At 33.6% G+C, this 17,634-nt stretch overlaps 1 protein-coding gene across 3 annotated transcripts; it reads right to left on the bottom strand.

The window, feature by feature from the left end:
- Positions 1-220: 220 nt before the first annotated feature.
- On the bottom strand, positions 221-17,113 carry LOC130646192 (secretory carrier-associated membrane protein 2-like). 3 transcript variants are annotated; one of them, XM_057452348.1, is made up of 10 exons: positions 16,928-17,103; positions 5,428-5,529; positions 4,906-4,989; positions 4,797-4,829; positions 4,158-4,224; positions 2,728-2,856; positions 2,040-2,202; positions 1,650-1,751; positions 1,441-1,567; positions 221-1,071 (listed from the first exon to the last, which is right to left on the bottom strand). In XM_057452348.1, exons 1-10 carry the CDS (start codon positions 16,982-16,984, stop codon positions 925-927), a joined length of 1,011 nt encoding a protein of 336 aa, XP_057308331.1. In that variant the 5' UTR covers positions 16,985-17,103; the 3' UTR covers positions 221-924. The 3 variants fall into 3 exon arrangements, with proteins under 3 accessions (XP_057308331.1, XP_057308340.1, XP_057308348.1); XM_057452357.1 differs by lacking the exons at positions 221-1,071; positions 1,441-1,567; positions 1,650-1,751; ... (4 more) ...; positions 4,906-4,989; positions 5,428-5,529 and adding exons at positions 5,672-6,524; positions 6,666-6,783; positions 6,946-7,047; ... (4 more) ...; positions 9,225-9,317; positions 9,866-9,961 and having other exon boundaries at positions 16,928-17,110; XM_057452365.1 differs by lacking the exons at positions 221-1,071; positions 1,441-1,567; positions 1,650-1,751; ... (4 more) ...; positions 4,906-4,989; positions 5,428-5,529 and adding exons at positions 5,672-6,524; positions 6,666-6,783; positions 6,946-7,047; ... (3 more) ...; positions 9,106-9,141; positions 9,225-9,317 and having other exon boundaries at positions 16,928-17,113.
- Between the last annotated feature and the right edge of the window lie 521 nt (positions 17,114-17,634).

Below are 17,634 nucleotides of genomic sequence, written 5' to 3'. Positions count from 1 at the left end.
ACATGAAAACTTCACAACAATTTCTTAGGCTTCGCATAATACTTTGCATATGCTTAAAAAATTGACCAAGTACATCATGCGTATAAAAAAAGCTAAAGTTCAGCCTGTTAAAGGAGCTGCTGAAATCGAGTTGGATGGGGAATGTGGTTTTGTCCTTATTATTGTACCCGACATTTTCAGCTATTTAATGTTTCATCCCGCAGAACTTAAGAAAAACACCTACCCTAAAATGTTTATTTCGTCAAAAAAATATAGAATTACAAACTATCCCATAACACACCTTACTATACAAACACGGTTTTTAACACCACTAATTTACAAGAAACAACAAGACAAAAAACTTTAACTGTTAATGAAGCAGATGTGAGCATGGTGTTACTTTTAGCACGGATAAAAACGACAAGCAAACTTTTTACACTTCATATAAAACACTTCTTTGACACTTCTACAAACAAGAAACAAACAAGAGCCGTTATTAGTGTAAAAACTGAATTTGTTTCATGGAAAAAAATTCGAGGACATTATACAGCTAGGAAAAAAAAAGGTATAACTTAGTGCATGCGAAAACATACCGTGTGAATTATTAATAAAAGTTTGACACCAAACACAAAATATAACACGCGAGTTATCACATTTGCATGGAAAAAAACGGTGGCTTCGCAGAATTGTTTAACAACATTTTGAATTTTCTTTAGCTGAAAAATTCTATTCATACACAAAAACACCCCCCATAAACACAAAATTCTTTATTTACGGTGTAAAATAATTTGAATTGTAGACTAAAAGCTCCAAAGTTAGTAGAAGTAGCTCTTTGCTCGAGTAAATTGAAAAAGGAACTGCGACCACATTCAATAGAGGGTAATGATAATGTTGAACATGTGCTTAACGACCGAAGAAGACAGACCAGCATCAAAGGTGTAGTAGTTATTGACGTCCTATCCCTTCTGAAACACCAGTGGCGACAGCTTGAGCTGCTGCTTTCTGTACATCCTTGTTAGAAGCAACTCCACGCGCAAATTCTCCTTGAGCCTTCTCCAAACTGGCACCACTCGTTCGATAGGCTGAGTGAACCTAATATATTAACAATAACAGTGTAAAAAATCATTGCCCTTTAAAAAATGAAACGCCAAGAATTCTCTCGCGAATACTTCAATTTAAAATATTCGTAAGTTTTTTTTTTTTTTTCAAAAAATTATCTTTTAGAAGCTGCTAAAAAATTATCAGTTGAAATTTTAGAAAGTTGTTGGTTCGCGAAAATTTATCGGTGCAAATATTTTTCTTCCTTTTTTGTGGTAACTCACCTTGACCCTATCTCGGATGCAGTAAATATTAAAATTAAAAAAGAATTCAATCTGTCAAAATCAAATAAAGAAAAATTCGAGTGTTTTTAGATTCGCGAAAAAAATTCTCTGGTAATGTTGATTATTGACGAACTCCTACCTTTCGCAGTAGCAAGACTTTAAAAAGAGCCAACAGGGAGAAGAGTGTCCCACAAATAAACATCATGACCGCCACTGCTTTGCTTTTACCATCATCTTCAAAATGTCTAGCCGAATTTATCCATCCGCTGAAAAAATAGGGTAAAAACAATAAGTAAACATAAACAAAGAAACAAACAAAATGCAAATTAAAAGGAAGTAGCTACCAACCATGTACCAAATCCAGGTATACCGATCGCGTAAATAACAGTAAAAATGATTTGGAAGAAGAACACGAAGAAGAAAACCATGTAACTGAACGAGCTGTCGGATCTGTAAGAAGAAATATATATATGCGGTACTGTCCTATAGTAAATTGCGTGTCTTCAAAATAGCCACTTTTCGGATTTTCCTGACAAAGTGGTCAGCCTGTGATCTAAAAAGACTTGGATTGTGGGCGAATACATTTAGTGTCGATCTTAATCAGTCTATTTCTATTTAGGTTGATGTTAAGCTGTCCCGTACACATCTGCATCTGTATGCGATTACCATTCCCTTTTCGAAACAAAGTCAAAAAATGTATTGTATAAAAAAATACAGAGAATAAAATAAAATTTTTACCTTAAGGCTTTATAAATGGGCCAGTACCAGAAAATGAAAGAGCAAGGTGTGAAGAGGACTAAGTACAAGAGTGATATACCAAATGTTTCCGCTCCCTTATCACCTTTGTCACACATTAGCGCTAACGCTGAAGCGAAGTTCAGAATTAACGTCAAAACGTACACTAGAAAAACAAACGAATTAAAAACCAAATAAAAGCATTGTTCGTGATTATAAAAACAGAGGTAATGGTTGTAGTAAATTCTGAATAGGAGTGTAAAATAAAAAAATAAAAATTATCTAACCTTAGTAACATTTCTTAAAAAAATTGAAAACTCTGCATTAACACCTAACCAATAAATGCCTTAATCTTAAATGTTCATAATTATTAGCACTAAACAAAGAAAGATTGTGTTTTTCCCGATTTAATCCGATTTGCTCGGGGGTGTGTTAGTTATGTAAAAAGACTGAGCTATAGAGGTTTTACAGTCATTGTTTTCAGCTACTTAATTTCAGATGAAGCAACAAATCCACCATCAAAACTCGAAATTTTGATGATATATACAAAAAATTTGCGTACGAGTATTTAAGTTGCGAGTACTTGGTAAACAAACTTTTTCCAAAAAAATATAGCTAACTTACCCAGATGTGGACTCTTTTGTAAGTGGCATAAAACAAAACAATTTCAGATCACAAGATCAACACTTACGTTGCCATATGTAGTACAACATTCTGCACGTCTTTTGAGACTCCATCGGTATCTCCAACTCGATGTCGTGATAGAAACATGGCTTGACGCAGAAAAATTTCGGAAAAGGTGGAAAGTTGTTGTTGCCGACTAAATAAATAGCAAACTAGGCAAAAGGTCTCTCACAATGTAGTCTCATTTAACTTATCAGAAACGAAACAACAAAAAAAGAAAAGTTCACTATTTAATATTAACCATATGTGTTTTTTATAGAGTGAAGTTTGAGATTTAAAAAGGAAACGAGAAGATTTGGGAAGATTTTATAGGTAACGCCACGAGTTAAGAACAATTTATTTCTAATGATATTGCAAAAGGAAAATTGAGGAGTTTGAAGGCATGGCAACCCTGTTTATTCTTTATGCCACGGTTTATGGTGGCAGGCGTAACGCAGGGGGAGGGGAGGCCAAAAATGCCTTACTCCCACATTTTTCCTTGTGTTGGGTTGTAAGTCTAAAACTAAGAGCGGATGATAACTGTCACATTTAAAAATCGTGCTTCAAGTGATCACCTGTCCAGCATTATTTTTGCTGACGTCAGCAATTCCAGTTTTGTATTGTTTGGTATATATTTTTGGCGATATTTTTTTTATTTCGATATGATGGAATAATTTATTGAGGCTCCAATTGGACAATTAACATGAATAGGATTATAAAATTTATTACTAAACTTTAGGGTAGATTTTCTGAAAATTTAAGAAAGTCAGGCTCTTGTTTTATATTATTATTATTACTTCGAATATTTATATAGGATATAGCCACTTCCGCGTTGGAAACACTGTTATCAATGTGGGTCCTGTGTTCGGAATGTATATATTAAGTTTACACAGGTAATACCTACCCAATTTCCCTCACATGGCATGGGTTGACCCGTAGCTGTGGTAAAGACACTTGCTAAACATGCCCGTGCTGTGGACCGAACCACGGACCTTCTGATTACGAAACCATTAATATGGTGTGCAGCAAGAACCCCGTTAATCTCAATTACGAGTTAGTGAAGTTAAGAAACATTAACACAAAAAACAACGATAAGGGGGAAAACGCATGGACAGAACGCGGTTTGGCAAAGCAAAAAAATTCTGCGTTTTTATAAGAAAAACGATGTATCTTAATTTGGGGGTGAATACTCGCATAATATTGATAAAAAGTATATTGACAGATGCACAGGTCTCTTGTTGAAAATGATTTTACATGTATAAAATAGGGATATAAATTGACTAAACGGTTATTTAAATTGATCTCATATAAATTCTACACTTTGGATGAAACTTTTTGCTTTAATTAGTTACATCAAATATGATAAAAAAATGTAAGTTTTGGATAAATAAAGTTACAATAGGGAAAAATACGACAGGTATAACTGCATGGCTAAGTTAGTGAAGGTATAGAACTTACTCCTTGCTTGCATTGCCTTCAACTCCTGCTCCTTTCGATCTAATTCAGCTGCTTTTCTCTCCAGTTCCTAAAATCGAAATATTAAATATCTCTTTATATAGGTTCAGAGGTAAAATGATCAGATCACTATATATAGGGCCTATTTTTTCATTCATTTTTAATTTGATTTTTCCTTGATATTTTTTTTGATTAAATATTCAAATTTAAAATAAAAATTTCTAATGGATACCCAGACCTATATGTGCTCCATTTTGTGTGATAGTATTTTCATTCGAAACCTAGTTTTTTTGTGGCTAAAAAATTGAATTCTTTTTTTCTTTGATTTTCTCTGATCTAATTCCAATTTTGTGGCAATCATGTATGCAAGCCTCCCACACTCAAAATTGCAAACAGTTGCACACATTGCATGTTTATATTTCCATGAGAGGGCAAACAAGCGCTATCTTAATTTTTATATGTCTATATATTTGTTTAAAGCATTTCCCAAGCTATCAAAGGTTTAAAATTCTAATGAATAAAAATGTCATAATTTATTAATTTATGCAGCATAATTAAATCCGGAAATTTTATAGAAGGTATTCAAAAAGGGCTTTTTAAATAATTCCCTTGCTCAGCAAAACAAACAAACAAACTAATTACATCTTGTCTTTGTTTCGATGTGTCATCAGTAGACTACAAAAAAAATACAATTCATACCATCATAAATTTCAAAACAAAACTAGTTTAGTTAAAACAATTAAATTCATACAGAGAACGGCTTTGCTTGAAACCCTTGTTTATTTGTTGGTTCGATGGTTGCTGGAAGAGTGGCAGTGTATTGTGCAGGTGGCTCCTACAAAAACATTCATCTATTAGTTATCTACATAAAAATTTACTAATCCTTTTTAGACAGCCAAATTGTAATCAACCTAGAAAATTCTAAAAGAAATCCTTTACAAAATTTTCACACCACTAATCGTAAGCCCATAGAAAACTGCACTGGAATTTAATTTATTGCTCCTTGCAGCTATCATATTAGGTTTACAGACAGACAGCTGTAATACACATAATAAAAATACACAGAAATTCATATCACATTTTCTCATGGTGTCCCCAGCACAACATTTTTTTCTTGTACAGACAATGCGACACAGAAAAAACATCTGAAACTCAATTTTTTGACCCTTGAAATACACATTATATATGCCTTAAATTCTTTGATCTGAATATGTTACAATGATAAATAGACATGTACACAAACACACAACAAAAATCATAACAGAATTCTCACTGGTTGTGTAGAGTATGAAGTTTGTGATTTTTGTCCATCAAACGGATTATAATCGTCAAGTGTTGGCTGCGTCGTTGTGTGGTGATTTACAACTGATGGGTCCTAAATACCACATAAAAACCTTGCTGGTGAAAACACATAGGTTGGTAGAAGTTACCAGAGCACTGTATACACTTAAAGAGAGGTCCAAATCTTGGACACAAGTGTCTATATTTTATAATAGTATCATAAAATAACTGACTAGTTGTCACTTTTTGACCATTCATTATTATTTCCCCAATGTATATATGTTATATGGCAATACCACTAATCTTGATTTATGTTTACTTTTAAAATTTACACAAACGTAAATATATAATAAACAAGAAGCAAGAAAAACTACATTATTCCAAGAAACAAGAATGGTTTTTATACATATCATTAGAGCAGAAAATAAAATGATAAACATTCTATAAAAACACAAAATAGAACAACATTATAAAACAGGATTACAATATTTAAATGATACATGTACTTAAAAAAAAAATAACATTGCTACTAATCAAGACACATTACTCAAGGGTTGTTTAAACCTGTTTTTTTTTCAAAGAACGTCTACTAAAAGAATTTTATTCATAAAAGACATTGAGGTCATTATGGCATGAGAAGTGAAAGCCCTATTTTGATAAAAAAACATAATAGCAGAGCAAATCATACTTCACATTAAAATGCAGGTAATGTTAGATTGTAAACAGCCCTTTAAAAAAAAAAGAATAATTTACTTAAACAAGTTTTGCAACCAAAGACTGCCAAGAATAGACATCATCAAAATTTCCACAGCATCAAAATTCTAAGCCATGGTTACATGTATAAAAGTATACAACAATCTATAATTTGTTTTGTTTGCCTTTCGTAGGAAATATGCATTTTTAAAAAAAGATTGTGTCTATATGTATTTAGAATTGTCTTTTTTAACTATATCGTGTTCCACTAGTAACACCAGATACTACAGCGTCTTTCGCAGCATTTTGCACTGCTTTATTTGATGCAACACTAGTAGCAAATTCGCTCTGTGCTTTTTCAAGACTTGCACCACTTCTGCGGTAAGCAGCATGGACCTGAAAATACAACAAAGATTCAATACCAACAAGCAAAAAACATAATGAAAATCACTGAATTTCCATTTGATACAAGATATTTATTTTTGGATACAGATTTTTCTAGATCGCAATAATTTCCAAGCTGTATGAAGATCTAACCTTTCGTAACAACAACACTTTGCAAATACCAAGTAACAAGAATAATGCGCCACATATTAAAAACATTGCACCAACTGCTTTGCTTTTCTCTAATGCAGAAGCACTATTAATCCATCCACTAAAAAGAAAAATTCTGTTAGAAAAAGCAATTGTTAGAAGTTGCTCTCATTTAAACTAGTGTCTGCCTTATATTACAATTATGTCATCAAGTTGTAGAAGTGCAAGAAAGGGCAACTTAGAGGCTTAAATAAGAGATACAAGAACAAAAGGTATAACTCACGCTGTTCCAAACTGTGTGATGCCAAATGAGTATAGAAATGTAAACAATATTTGGAAGAAAAATACGAAAAAGAACAGCATATAATTAAATGAGCTGTCAGACCTGAAAAAAAAAGTTAAATTTATATCAATATTTTAACCAAATTACATTCTGCGAATCTTCAAAAGGAATTAATAACAAATTGGGCACAAAGTCTTTATTCTAGTGTATATATAAACTATGTAATCTTTGTAAGCAATGAGCAGCATTCTAGGTGAGGAAAATTTGTTTGATAAATTACTAAAGTATGAAACTAATATGTATGTCATGAAACCAGCTAGGATGTAAACAAACAATGCTGGTTTCTGCCTGTGCACACATTAAATAAAATAATGTGACATACTTTAGTGCCTTGTATATTGGTCTGTACCATAATACGAATGAGCAAGGTAAAAAGAGTACTAGATATAATATTGAAACACCAAGTAAGGTGGCACCATTGTTCACACCAGCAATAACAGCAGAAAATCCACAGATGAAATTGAAACACAGTGAAAATACATACACTAAAATAAAAATGCAGGTGATGAAAATAGAATAGAATTCATAAAATCATTTTTTAGCATCCGAAAAAAATAATGTTAACTTACGTTGCCACACATAATAGAACAATCTGCATGTCCTCTGTGATTCAATTGGAATTTCCGTATTAATATCATGGTAAAAACATGGCTGCACACAGCAAAACTTTGGTAGTGGTGGAAAATTGTTTACAACTTTAACTAAAATCCAAAAAAAAAATATTGTTAACTAGTTGTACCAATTAATGAATACAAAAGAATGATTATGATTTATTTTGATAATTCGTTTAAAAAGGAGGTTATTATATTTTATTATTACATTATCTAAGGAACAACAATTAAAACAATTTAATAAATTAGTCGTTAACCCATGGAAAAATGCATGGGATTGGAAAAATGCATGGGGCATGTCTTTAAATTACCCATTGCATAACACCTTTCTTGCTGACAGACAGACAAAATAAGGCTATTAGACTTTTTAATACTTTTGTTGAACAAATGTGCACTTCACAAAATACATCGATACTTTATTTGACAATAATATTCTCAACGAACCCATAATGAATGTTAAGCTAATCCATAATCAAGAATGTTTAACTAGCCTTTCTAACTTAACTTCTTGCCCGAAAGTCATGTTAACACGTTAGCATTTGCATGTTGTGTTGTGCCAACAAGAATTATAGATTGACTAATGAATTGCTTAACTTCATCACATGGGTTGTTTGAAGTTAGTATAAATGAAAGTAGTTAGCAGGGTTCGAATTAGCAGCTCGCAATTCGCAATTTGCAAATGCTGTTTTAGATCGCATTTTAAAAGTTTAGGAACGAAAAATGGCGATAGAAATGCTGTTTTAGATAGCATTTTAAAAGTTTAAGAATGAAGAACGGCGATAGAAATGCTGCTTTAGATCGCGTTTTAAAAGTTTAAGAACGGAAAACAGCGATAGAAAAGCTTTTTTAGATCGCAATTTAGAAGTTTAAGAACGAAGAACGGCGATAGAAAAGCTTTTTTAGATCGCAATTTAAAGTTTAAGAATGAAAAATGGCGATAGAAACGCTGTTTTAGATCGCATTTTAGAAGTTTAAGAACGAAAAGCAGCAATAAAAATGCTTTTGAAGAACGGCGACAAAAAAATTGTAATTGATCTAAGGTGTTCCCAGGCCACATCTAGATGGTAGTTTACTTTTTTGGGAACTGACTTTAATTTTCTAATTCGAACCCTGGTTAGTTTCATAGTGGTATATAATTATAGAAATATAACTGGAAGACCTGGTTATGGACATTGGGTATTATTAAAGCGTTTGAGTTTGCGAGGTCCAAAACAACTGGATTAGCTAATATAAAATACAAGCTTGGATGAATAAGTAAACTAATACGTAAAAAAAGCCTCTACTCACCTTGCCCCTGTATTTTTTTTAGCTCCTGTTCCTTCTTTTCTAGCTCAGCTGCTTTTCTTTCCAACTCCTTGGAAAAACAAAATAAAAACACAAGCTGTAGACATTTTTGGAGAGTTGTATTATTTATACATGTCAATTTCATATTTTTATTAATATTTAAGAGAGTTAGTAAGCTTTACTTTCAAAATGCAAAAACACTTACTTCTTGTCGCATTCGCATGGTATCATCTTGTAATCTCTGAAAAACATAATTGTGAATTTACACTGACTTAAAGGTAGAAGATTAGAAGATAAAACAGAACTAATGCAGACTAAACTCACATATCCACTAGAGTAGGATGGAGGTGGCTCTGCCTTAGTTGGTTCTATTGTCGCAGGTGTAGCAGCCGCGTATGTTTGCTGTGGTACAAAAACCTGCAATATATCAGTATGACATACTCATTAAGTTTTTAAAAGCACAAATCAAATTTGATCAAAAGTAAAGCAGGGTTCGAATTAGAAATGTAAAGTCATTTGTAAAAATATGCTGATTGTAAGAGAAACCGCTTGCAACTGTGGTCTGGGAGGACTATAGGCCATTTGTCATTGATCCCTTATTAATGGTTATTTTGTTGCAACACCCAAAATAGAAATAGGTCATACAAACAATTGATAAAAAATTGGATTCTCATCTTTAACACAGTTTCTTTTTTCATAGAATGATTCGCAAAGACAACATTTCAATTCACAAATTGAGAATAGCAACCCGCTAATCCGAACCCTGTAAAGATTGGATTAATAAAAACATTAACACAGTGCGTTAAAGAGGTTACAAGCTACAACTTAATCCAATTATTTATTTCATGAAACACTTTTTCGAAAAACATAGAAAAGTTAGATTTGCATGTACAACAAAAATGTAAGCGGAATAACAAAAACAAGGATAAAGGAATTAAAATTGCTAAGACTGATCGCATACTCACTGGTGTTTGTGCTGTTGTGGTGGCTGGCTGCTGTTCGAAAGGGTTATATTCGTCTAAATGTGCTGATTGATTATTACTACTGACAACAGTAGGAGCCTGCACAGAAGCAAAAGAGTTACGCTTATTCTTTTGCAATGTGAACTAACTTAATCTTGACAGGCACTGAAGCAGGTAATGTATACAATTACAGTAAAAAAGATGCACATTGTTAAAAAATTATTGTGATATTTTACTGGTACTTTAAAGATTGTATAACACACATCAAAATAAACAATCCATATTTTAATTCCACATCATAAAAATTCTCTTAAACCATCAATCATAAATATTAAAGAAAGGAGGCTATTTAGTGTAACAACCTACTTTTTAAATCAGGTATCATTATTTGAAGAAGGAACAGTAAAAGCTAAATTTGTTATATTTTGTTCCCAGACTAATAAAAGATTAAACATTGCTATATTAATTTTAAACACAAAAAAAGAAAGATTTGGAATTGCTTGATTTGAAATTTTTATTTTTTTTGCAGATTTTTTCGGCTTTACATACATTTGAGAAGTCAATATATTCTTTGTTTCAGGAAGATATTGGCATGCATGCAGAAAAAATCTTACATCAAGCAGGCTTCTCATTTTGTAAATATGTGCTTACGTGATAAATCATGTACGCCAGTTGACGACGTTATGCGATTGGGTAGCGTATTAATTTGCTTCAAGTACGCCATTTTTAAAATGGCTATTTATTTTTTTAACAGTTCCAAGGGCCTGTTTGCTGAAAAAAGCACTAAGATGTGAAGGTAATTCTTTTGTGTATATTGTTTGAGTGGTGGGTGGATTCACGATGGGTCAAAAGAGAAGAAAACTAGTAACAATGGAAGGAACAACATAGCTCGTTTCGAACTTCCGTCGGACAAAACGCCCGTTAGATTTCCGTCTTGGTGACACTTTTAGATCTCAGATTTATTAAATAGCCCTGGTCCTTTTAATCCACGAGCAAGCCTATTTATAGCCAACCTGACCATCCTAGCTAATTCACTGCCTCCTGACTTCGTTAAAAGAAACGTAGACATAAATCTCTTTTACCTGGCCCCTTCGTTGTTGGTAACCAGGTCTTACACAAGAAATCCAGCCATGCGGTTCTTAACTAATGCTGAGGTGAACCCTGACGGAGCACGGATGAATCAAGTCTGCAAAACTGCACTTACAGGCGGAACAGACATTTTATCATGGATTTAATTGTAGATATTTTTTGTGTTTGACAAAACAATTGGAAACCATAGCAGGTCCGAATTTAATTGATTTTTTCTTTATGCTGCAAGTGTTATTTTTATTCAAACAATTTTAAAAACGAAACCCACATGCAGTATAATTTTTTTTAGTATTAATTTTGTTAAAATGTAGCTAAACTTTGTGAATTAATTCTGAAGTTTTATTTGTGCCACATGGATGAAGATTTTTTTAATTGGAAAACGAAGCATATTTTTACCTATTTGCTTGTGATGGCTTGAAAAACAAACAATAAATTTATGAAAATGACAGTATAGTTGTGCAAACTATTTCGGACATGTAGAAAAGAAGTTAAGATTGAGAGAGTTGCTATATGTAGACACTCGATCATTGGGATTCAAAATTTAAAACTTCTCCCACTTTTCTTCCGCAAAATGAATGCGCAACAAAGATTTAACATCCTTTGCGTGTGCGTTTTACATCACACGCTTTACGTGATTTACACGTGCGAATCATTTCACACCTACTTAAATATTCCTGAAAAAGACTGGTCGATGGTGTCAGGTTCATTCCAATGTGGTAGCACTAAACTAAACATTGCTAGCATCACAGCATGCAGATTTATCGAGATAAAGAGTCCACCGCACATCAATAAACCAACAAAGTTTTATTTAAATATGACTATTTTTCATTAGGATGTAACCTGTCAACGAAGGTACGCGGTTTTCCCCGTACCTCGCATAATTCAGGTACGCGATAGGGCATAAGAGCACGATCGCATACCTCAAAATGAGAAGCCTAATCAAGTAATTCAGGTATGCTTTCAGGTGTGGTGCATTGGTCAACGTCTTATAAAAAGTTAGTGCTGCTTGCAGGGACTAGTCAAACTGATTTGTTTTAAAAAAGTGAAAGTACTGTAAAGTGTTTGAAGGCCAAGAAATGTCCTTTCTTTTAATGCATTTTAATGCAAACTGATTTGTTTTAAAAAAGTGAAAGTACTGTAAAGTGTTTGAAGGCCAAGAAATGTCCTTTCTTTTAATGCATGTCCTGTTACTAAAATTATTACTAATTATTACTTACTTATAAATGACTAAATTGTTAAAAAAGAAAATTTTCGAAACGAAAAAATTCAATCTATATCACTCAATCAGCATTAAAATTAATGTCTATGTCTTTTTTTAATATAACTCGCGAGTAACATATCTTTTTTTAAAGATTTACTTGCGAGTAGTTCAATTATTGATTACTCTTATTTATTTTACTTACACTCGCATTGTACTCTTACTTTGAATTATTTTACTCACATTTATTTGTAATCATACTCTCAAAGATGTGTAGCTTTACTCACGATCGGCACTGTATATTATTCCCGTACACCTTCATTGAACAGAATATTATTTATTTTGCCTGAGGTATTTAGGTTTTTTTGGCGTGGGAAGATCACACAAGAACATTCAAACATGGCGGGTGTGGGCGATTTAGGCGTGTGCCAAGACCTCCTAAAAAATCCTGAGCCCTAAGTATAGGATCTACGATATAACTAATTTCACTAGTACTGATATTTGTGTACTTTACAGAAAAGACACCCTAAACAGTGCGAAGGTACAGTACTGGAATCAGGACACCTATCGTGAGCGCGTATCATGTGCGACATGAACGATCCACGATCCTATTGTGACCATCGCGATAGAAAAAATGGTAACAAAGAGCTTCGCGATAGTCGCGATGTATAAAAAAATAACGATGCTATTGCGATCGTCACTATTAACTGTGATTGTCATGATGAATCGTGAATAACATTAAAAATATTAAACAATAGATGTGTATAGCTAATCTTGTGTCTTTGTTTTTTATATTTAAAAATTCTTTTGCATCTTGTATTTTTATTAGAAATTGGATTTTAGAAATAAGGTGACTCCAACTTAATTACTTGTTATACGGGCGAAGTAGATAGTAGTTTACAGTCGGCGAAATAAAAATAATTTTATCGAGAATGTATAAATGGTTGGAACAACAAAAAAATAAAAAACACCAACGGAGGAGAGTGTTACGACAAGCATATTTTTCTGTGTATGTTTGCTTTTAGAACCAGCACAAGTAGGGTGTTACGACATTCATACTCTTTTTTTTTTACGAAATGGGATAAGAAAATGTTTGTTTGTTGATATTTTTATTATTTTTTTTATCATGAAAGTTAGGGTCGGGCAGGCCCATAGAACAACTAAATAAGTTAAGTCTAAACAAGAAAAAAGCTTACGACAACGAAAATATTTTTGATCTAAAAACAAACAAAAAACAATTATTCAGATTTAATTACACTATTCTCTCATGACATTAATTACATGATTTTTATAATGTTTAAAGATGTATCATGACAATGGCGATATGGATCACGAAAGTCACGATGCATCGTAAAAGTCGACCCCACGATGGATCGCGACCTTCACGATGCTAAAAAAATTTACTATCGCGACAGCATCGTAAATCGTGCGCGACGCGCATGATATACAATCCACGATGTTAGGTGTCCTGATTCCAGTACTGTATGACATTTTAATCTGTTGTTACTTCTGTAATTATTTATTAAATACATAACAAACAGTCTTGGTCATGAATGGCGTGCGATTGCATGCGCACGCCTCCGTATTATCGGAAAGATATCACTAAATACATGTTGGTACGAACATGTGACGCAACCGTTGTAACTCAAACGGATTGATACCGCCAAGAAGTCAATGAAATGTAGTTTTTGAGAATGTCTCTATTTCTTCAGTTCGTGCTAACGGCCAGGATTGGTCCCACAGTACAAAATGACTTATTTATCTAAATTTTTAAATGAAGCGCTACCACAGCGCCAAGTGTAATCGCTGAGTTCCGGCAATCATGTCAAATTAAGAAGAATGATATTTCTTGGGGTCCAGTTGGCTGACTTATCACATTTATAAGGTCACAGTCCAAAGTTACTTCAATTAAGTCCCAGAGTCAATCGTTTCACTGTTAAAACCGATATAACTTAATAATATCGGAAAACATCACTAAATACATGTTGGTACGAAAATGTGACGCAACCGTTGTAACTCAAACGGACTGATACCGTTAGAAAATCATTGAAATGTAGTTTTTGAAACTGTCGCTGTTTCTTCAGCGCTCGATAACGGCTAGGATTCCTCCCACAGTAAAGAATGACTTATTATGTGAAATTCGGGCGCTCTCTTTATCACATGCCTCGTTCTACTTCGTACACACGCCAAGCAGAACTGAGCTATTTTAGAGTAATCCCTTACCCAAACTTACCCAATACATAATTGTTCTTCCGCATTAAAATGTATCTCTAAAATGTATTATTAAATACCCACCTTCATTAAAATTGCTGACGTGAGATACATTTCAAATGTTTTGCGTCAGCATTGCGGCGACAATATTTTTTTTGTTTTTCAGATGGCAAAAAATTTATTCATTACCCTTGTATTGATCTCCTTAAGACGATGACAAATGGAAATGCTATTTACGAACCGAAGGTCAGGGCATTATTAAGTTGAATATCGCAGAAGTCGCCGGTGACATACTTCAAAAATGCTTGTCACAGGCACAGTTTAATGCAAAGCAGAACTGTACAGGAAACTCAATTGGAGTCTTCGCAGAACATTTCTTCTCACAAAACCGAGGGCAGTGCTTACTTATTGCCTGCTGTGTCGTGTGGGAGAGAGAACTTCTGGACTTCTTTTTAATACGATATACATTCTTGTCGATCATTATTACGAATCAACACCGCAATTTTTCTGCTGCTTGAATAATTTTAGTTAGTGACATGTTTATTTTATGTTTACTTTCTTTTCTTTTTTTTTTCGTGAGTTGAATTAATAAATTTATTTGATCCATCAGTTTCGAATGAAATAAACCACCCGTCGATCAAAGATCAAATAACCTTTTTGTGTGACATGAAAAAAACAGGTGAGAAAAATGCAGCATAACATGTTTACTTCAATCAAGCAAAAGACGTTCTAATTGAACGTTTAATCGACAACGACGTTCTAAGTATCCACGGGGGAGCGTTCATCTTTATTTAAAAATCACAGTAAAATTAGCTACATGCGACATTCATTGAAAGATGGCCTCTACTTCAAAAAAACAAAAAATATTTCCAGAGAAGTATCTACATTCTTATCTTGGAAAAAAGAAAGTATTATGTGGAGTGATGAAGAGAAAGAAGAAATTTTGAACAGAGAAGTCGATTCATACAGAAGAGGAGGTTTGTCAGCATGGAGACACCTGTTCTAGTAACAGGTATGGATCACGATACACGCAACAGCGAAAACGAAGAGAGTAACGAGAGTAGTGATAGTTATGAAACAGACAGCGATGTATAAATAATCTTTAAGTTCGTTAAAAATATATACCAAAACTGTGTATATTTATAGAGACAACAGCACGTGGGTTTCGTTTTTAAAGTTGTTTAAATAACACTTGCATCCATTAAATCCATGATAAAATGTCTATTCCGCCTGTAAGTGCATATTTGCAGACTTGCTTCATCCGTGCTCCGTCGGCGTTCACCTCTGCATTAGTTAAGAACCGCATGGCTGGATTTCTTGGTAAGACCTGGTTACCAACGACGAAGGGGCCAGGCAAAAGAGATTTATGTCTACGTAGTTCTTTTAACTAAGTCAGGAGTCGGTGAATTAGCTAGGATGGGGATGTTGGCTATGAATAGACTTGCTTATGGATTAAAAGGGCCAGGATTATTCAATAATTCTTAGATCTAAAAGTAATCTGTTAACGGAGGTACTCTGTTCTTCCCGTACCTCACGTAATTTAGGTACACGATAGGGCGTAGGAACGCGATCGCGTACCTCAAAATGAGAAGCCTGCATTTACTACTACTATTGGTTGTTTGCGGTCTGGATGAAAGTTGGTTATTCATTTTTCACATGCTTCATTCAATATGGCAGCTTGTTGTGAACATGGTTTGTAAACATTTTGTTACTGAAATAAATAAGTCAACAAACGAAAAAGAAGCAAATAAAAAGTAAAAACAATGCTTCAAAAACTCTGCGCTGCCGCTCTCCTGAATGTAATAATTGCACGCCAAAATCATAGGCTAGGCGTGCGATACTGATCGCACGCCTGTATTAGTGTAGGCGTATGTACAACTGCACGCGGGTGCAAATATTCATGACCAAGACTGATAACAAACCTCTGTGACAAGTCACCAAATACTGCAACCATTTTAATTATAAAATAGGCTTTAGAAATAATTAAAGTGTATCTTGCATTGGAAATTTCAGCCCATTCCTTTTTTGCTCAATTTTGAATCATATTTGTGTCTGTTTTTTTTGTTTTGTTTTTCAGACATTGTTCGGGCCTATGCAGGTTTTTTCGGGGGAATACTTGAATTTTTTTTTAAAACGCTGAGCTTGTGCCGTATGCGGCTTATCGGCACCCTCGTTACATTAGCTATTGCTGAAGGTAAAATAGAAAAATTATTTGTACGAGTCCAAGTGTTGAAATGTAACTGTAAGAATTAATTACAATATAAAAATATAAATAGATAACAATAGAATGTAGTTCGTTTAGTTCATTAGAAGTTAGATTAAAAGTAGTGGTATTGCCATATATACATAAGTACTGCCCAACACAACACACTCCTGGTAGATAAAAATCTCTTTGCAACATCTTTATGATAAGCTTAAATAAAATTAAAAACAGGCAAGCATGTAAATATTCATTCCAAACTAATACAACTGTATAGCTATATGGCTAGCTACAACCCTACTTACGCAAAACACCACAGTAATCAACAAAATGATAAGAAAATGATAAAGGGAAATTTCATTCCTACCGCAAATGGATTAACATCGTTTGGGTCTGCGAATGGGTTAACGTCTTCTCCGCTCATAATGAAAATATACTATAGATCAATTTTGTGAGCTATTTTAGCTAAACAATAATCAAAATGCTCACTTTCGCTACCCCTTATCCGATGCTTGAAAAGTTCAAAATGGCCCATTTGCGTCAGACTCCCGATGCATACAAAAAGTCGGATGAAATTGGTCAGCGGCTCCCGTCGTCATGGGAAATTTCGCCGACGTATTTTTCATGATGCAAATGCTTGTCTGGTTTGTCAAAGTTTATTCTTTTTTCTTTCTTTCTTTATATTGGGTTAACTTATATTAGATTACATATTTTTCAAAAAATTAGTAAAAAAAAATAATAATGTTTAAAAATTAATTCTATATCTTGTTTGTACAGTTTCGTTCCGAATTATTTATTGCATGATTAGCTTACTCGTCTTAAAGAAATACGTAGGAACAACATTTTAGAAAAATGCCGAATTCAACAACTGTTACTGGCCAGGACGACGTGTGTAGCACCTAAACACTTTAGGTGCAACACGACACACTGCATTGCAATGTGAAAGCTTTTTTGATGAATGAACGTTACGACAATTCCAAGCCCATTTGTGAAATCTACATTTCAAGGCAGTTCGAATGCTGAAAACCGCAAGTCAAAATTCGTACGGGAAGTGCATTTAATTGAAACTGTATA

Source organism: Hydractinia symbiolongicarpus, chromosome 1 (genome assembly GCF_029227915.1).
Source record: "Hydractinia symbiolongicarpus strain clone_291-10 chromosome 1, HSymV2.1, whole genome shotgun sequence".
NCBI lineage: Eukaryota > Metazoa > Cnidaria > Hydrozoa > Anthoathecata > Hydractiniidae > Hydractinia > Hydractinia symbiolongicarpus.
The sequence above is the reverse complement of the archived record's forward strand: the minus strand, read 5'-3'. Positions and strand labels throughout refer to the sequence as shown.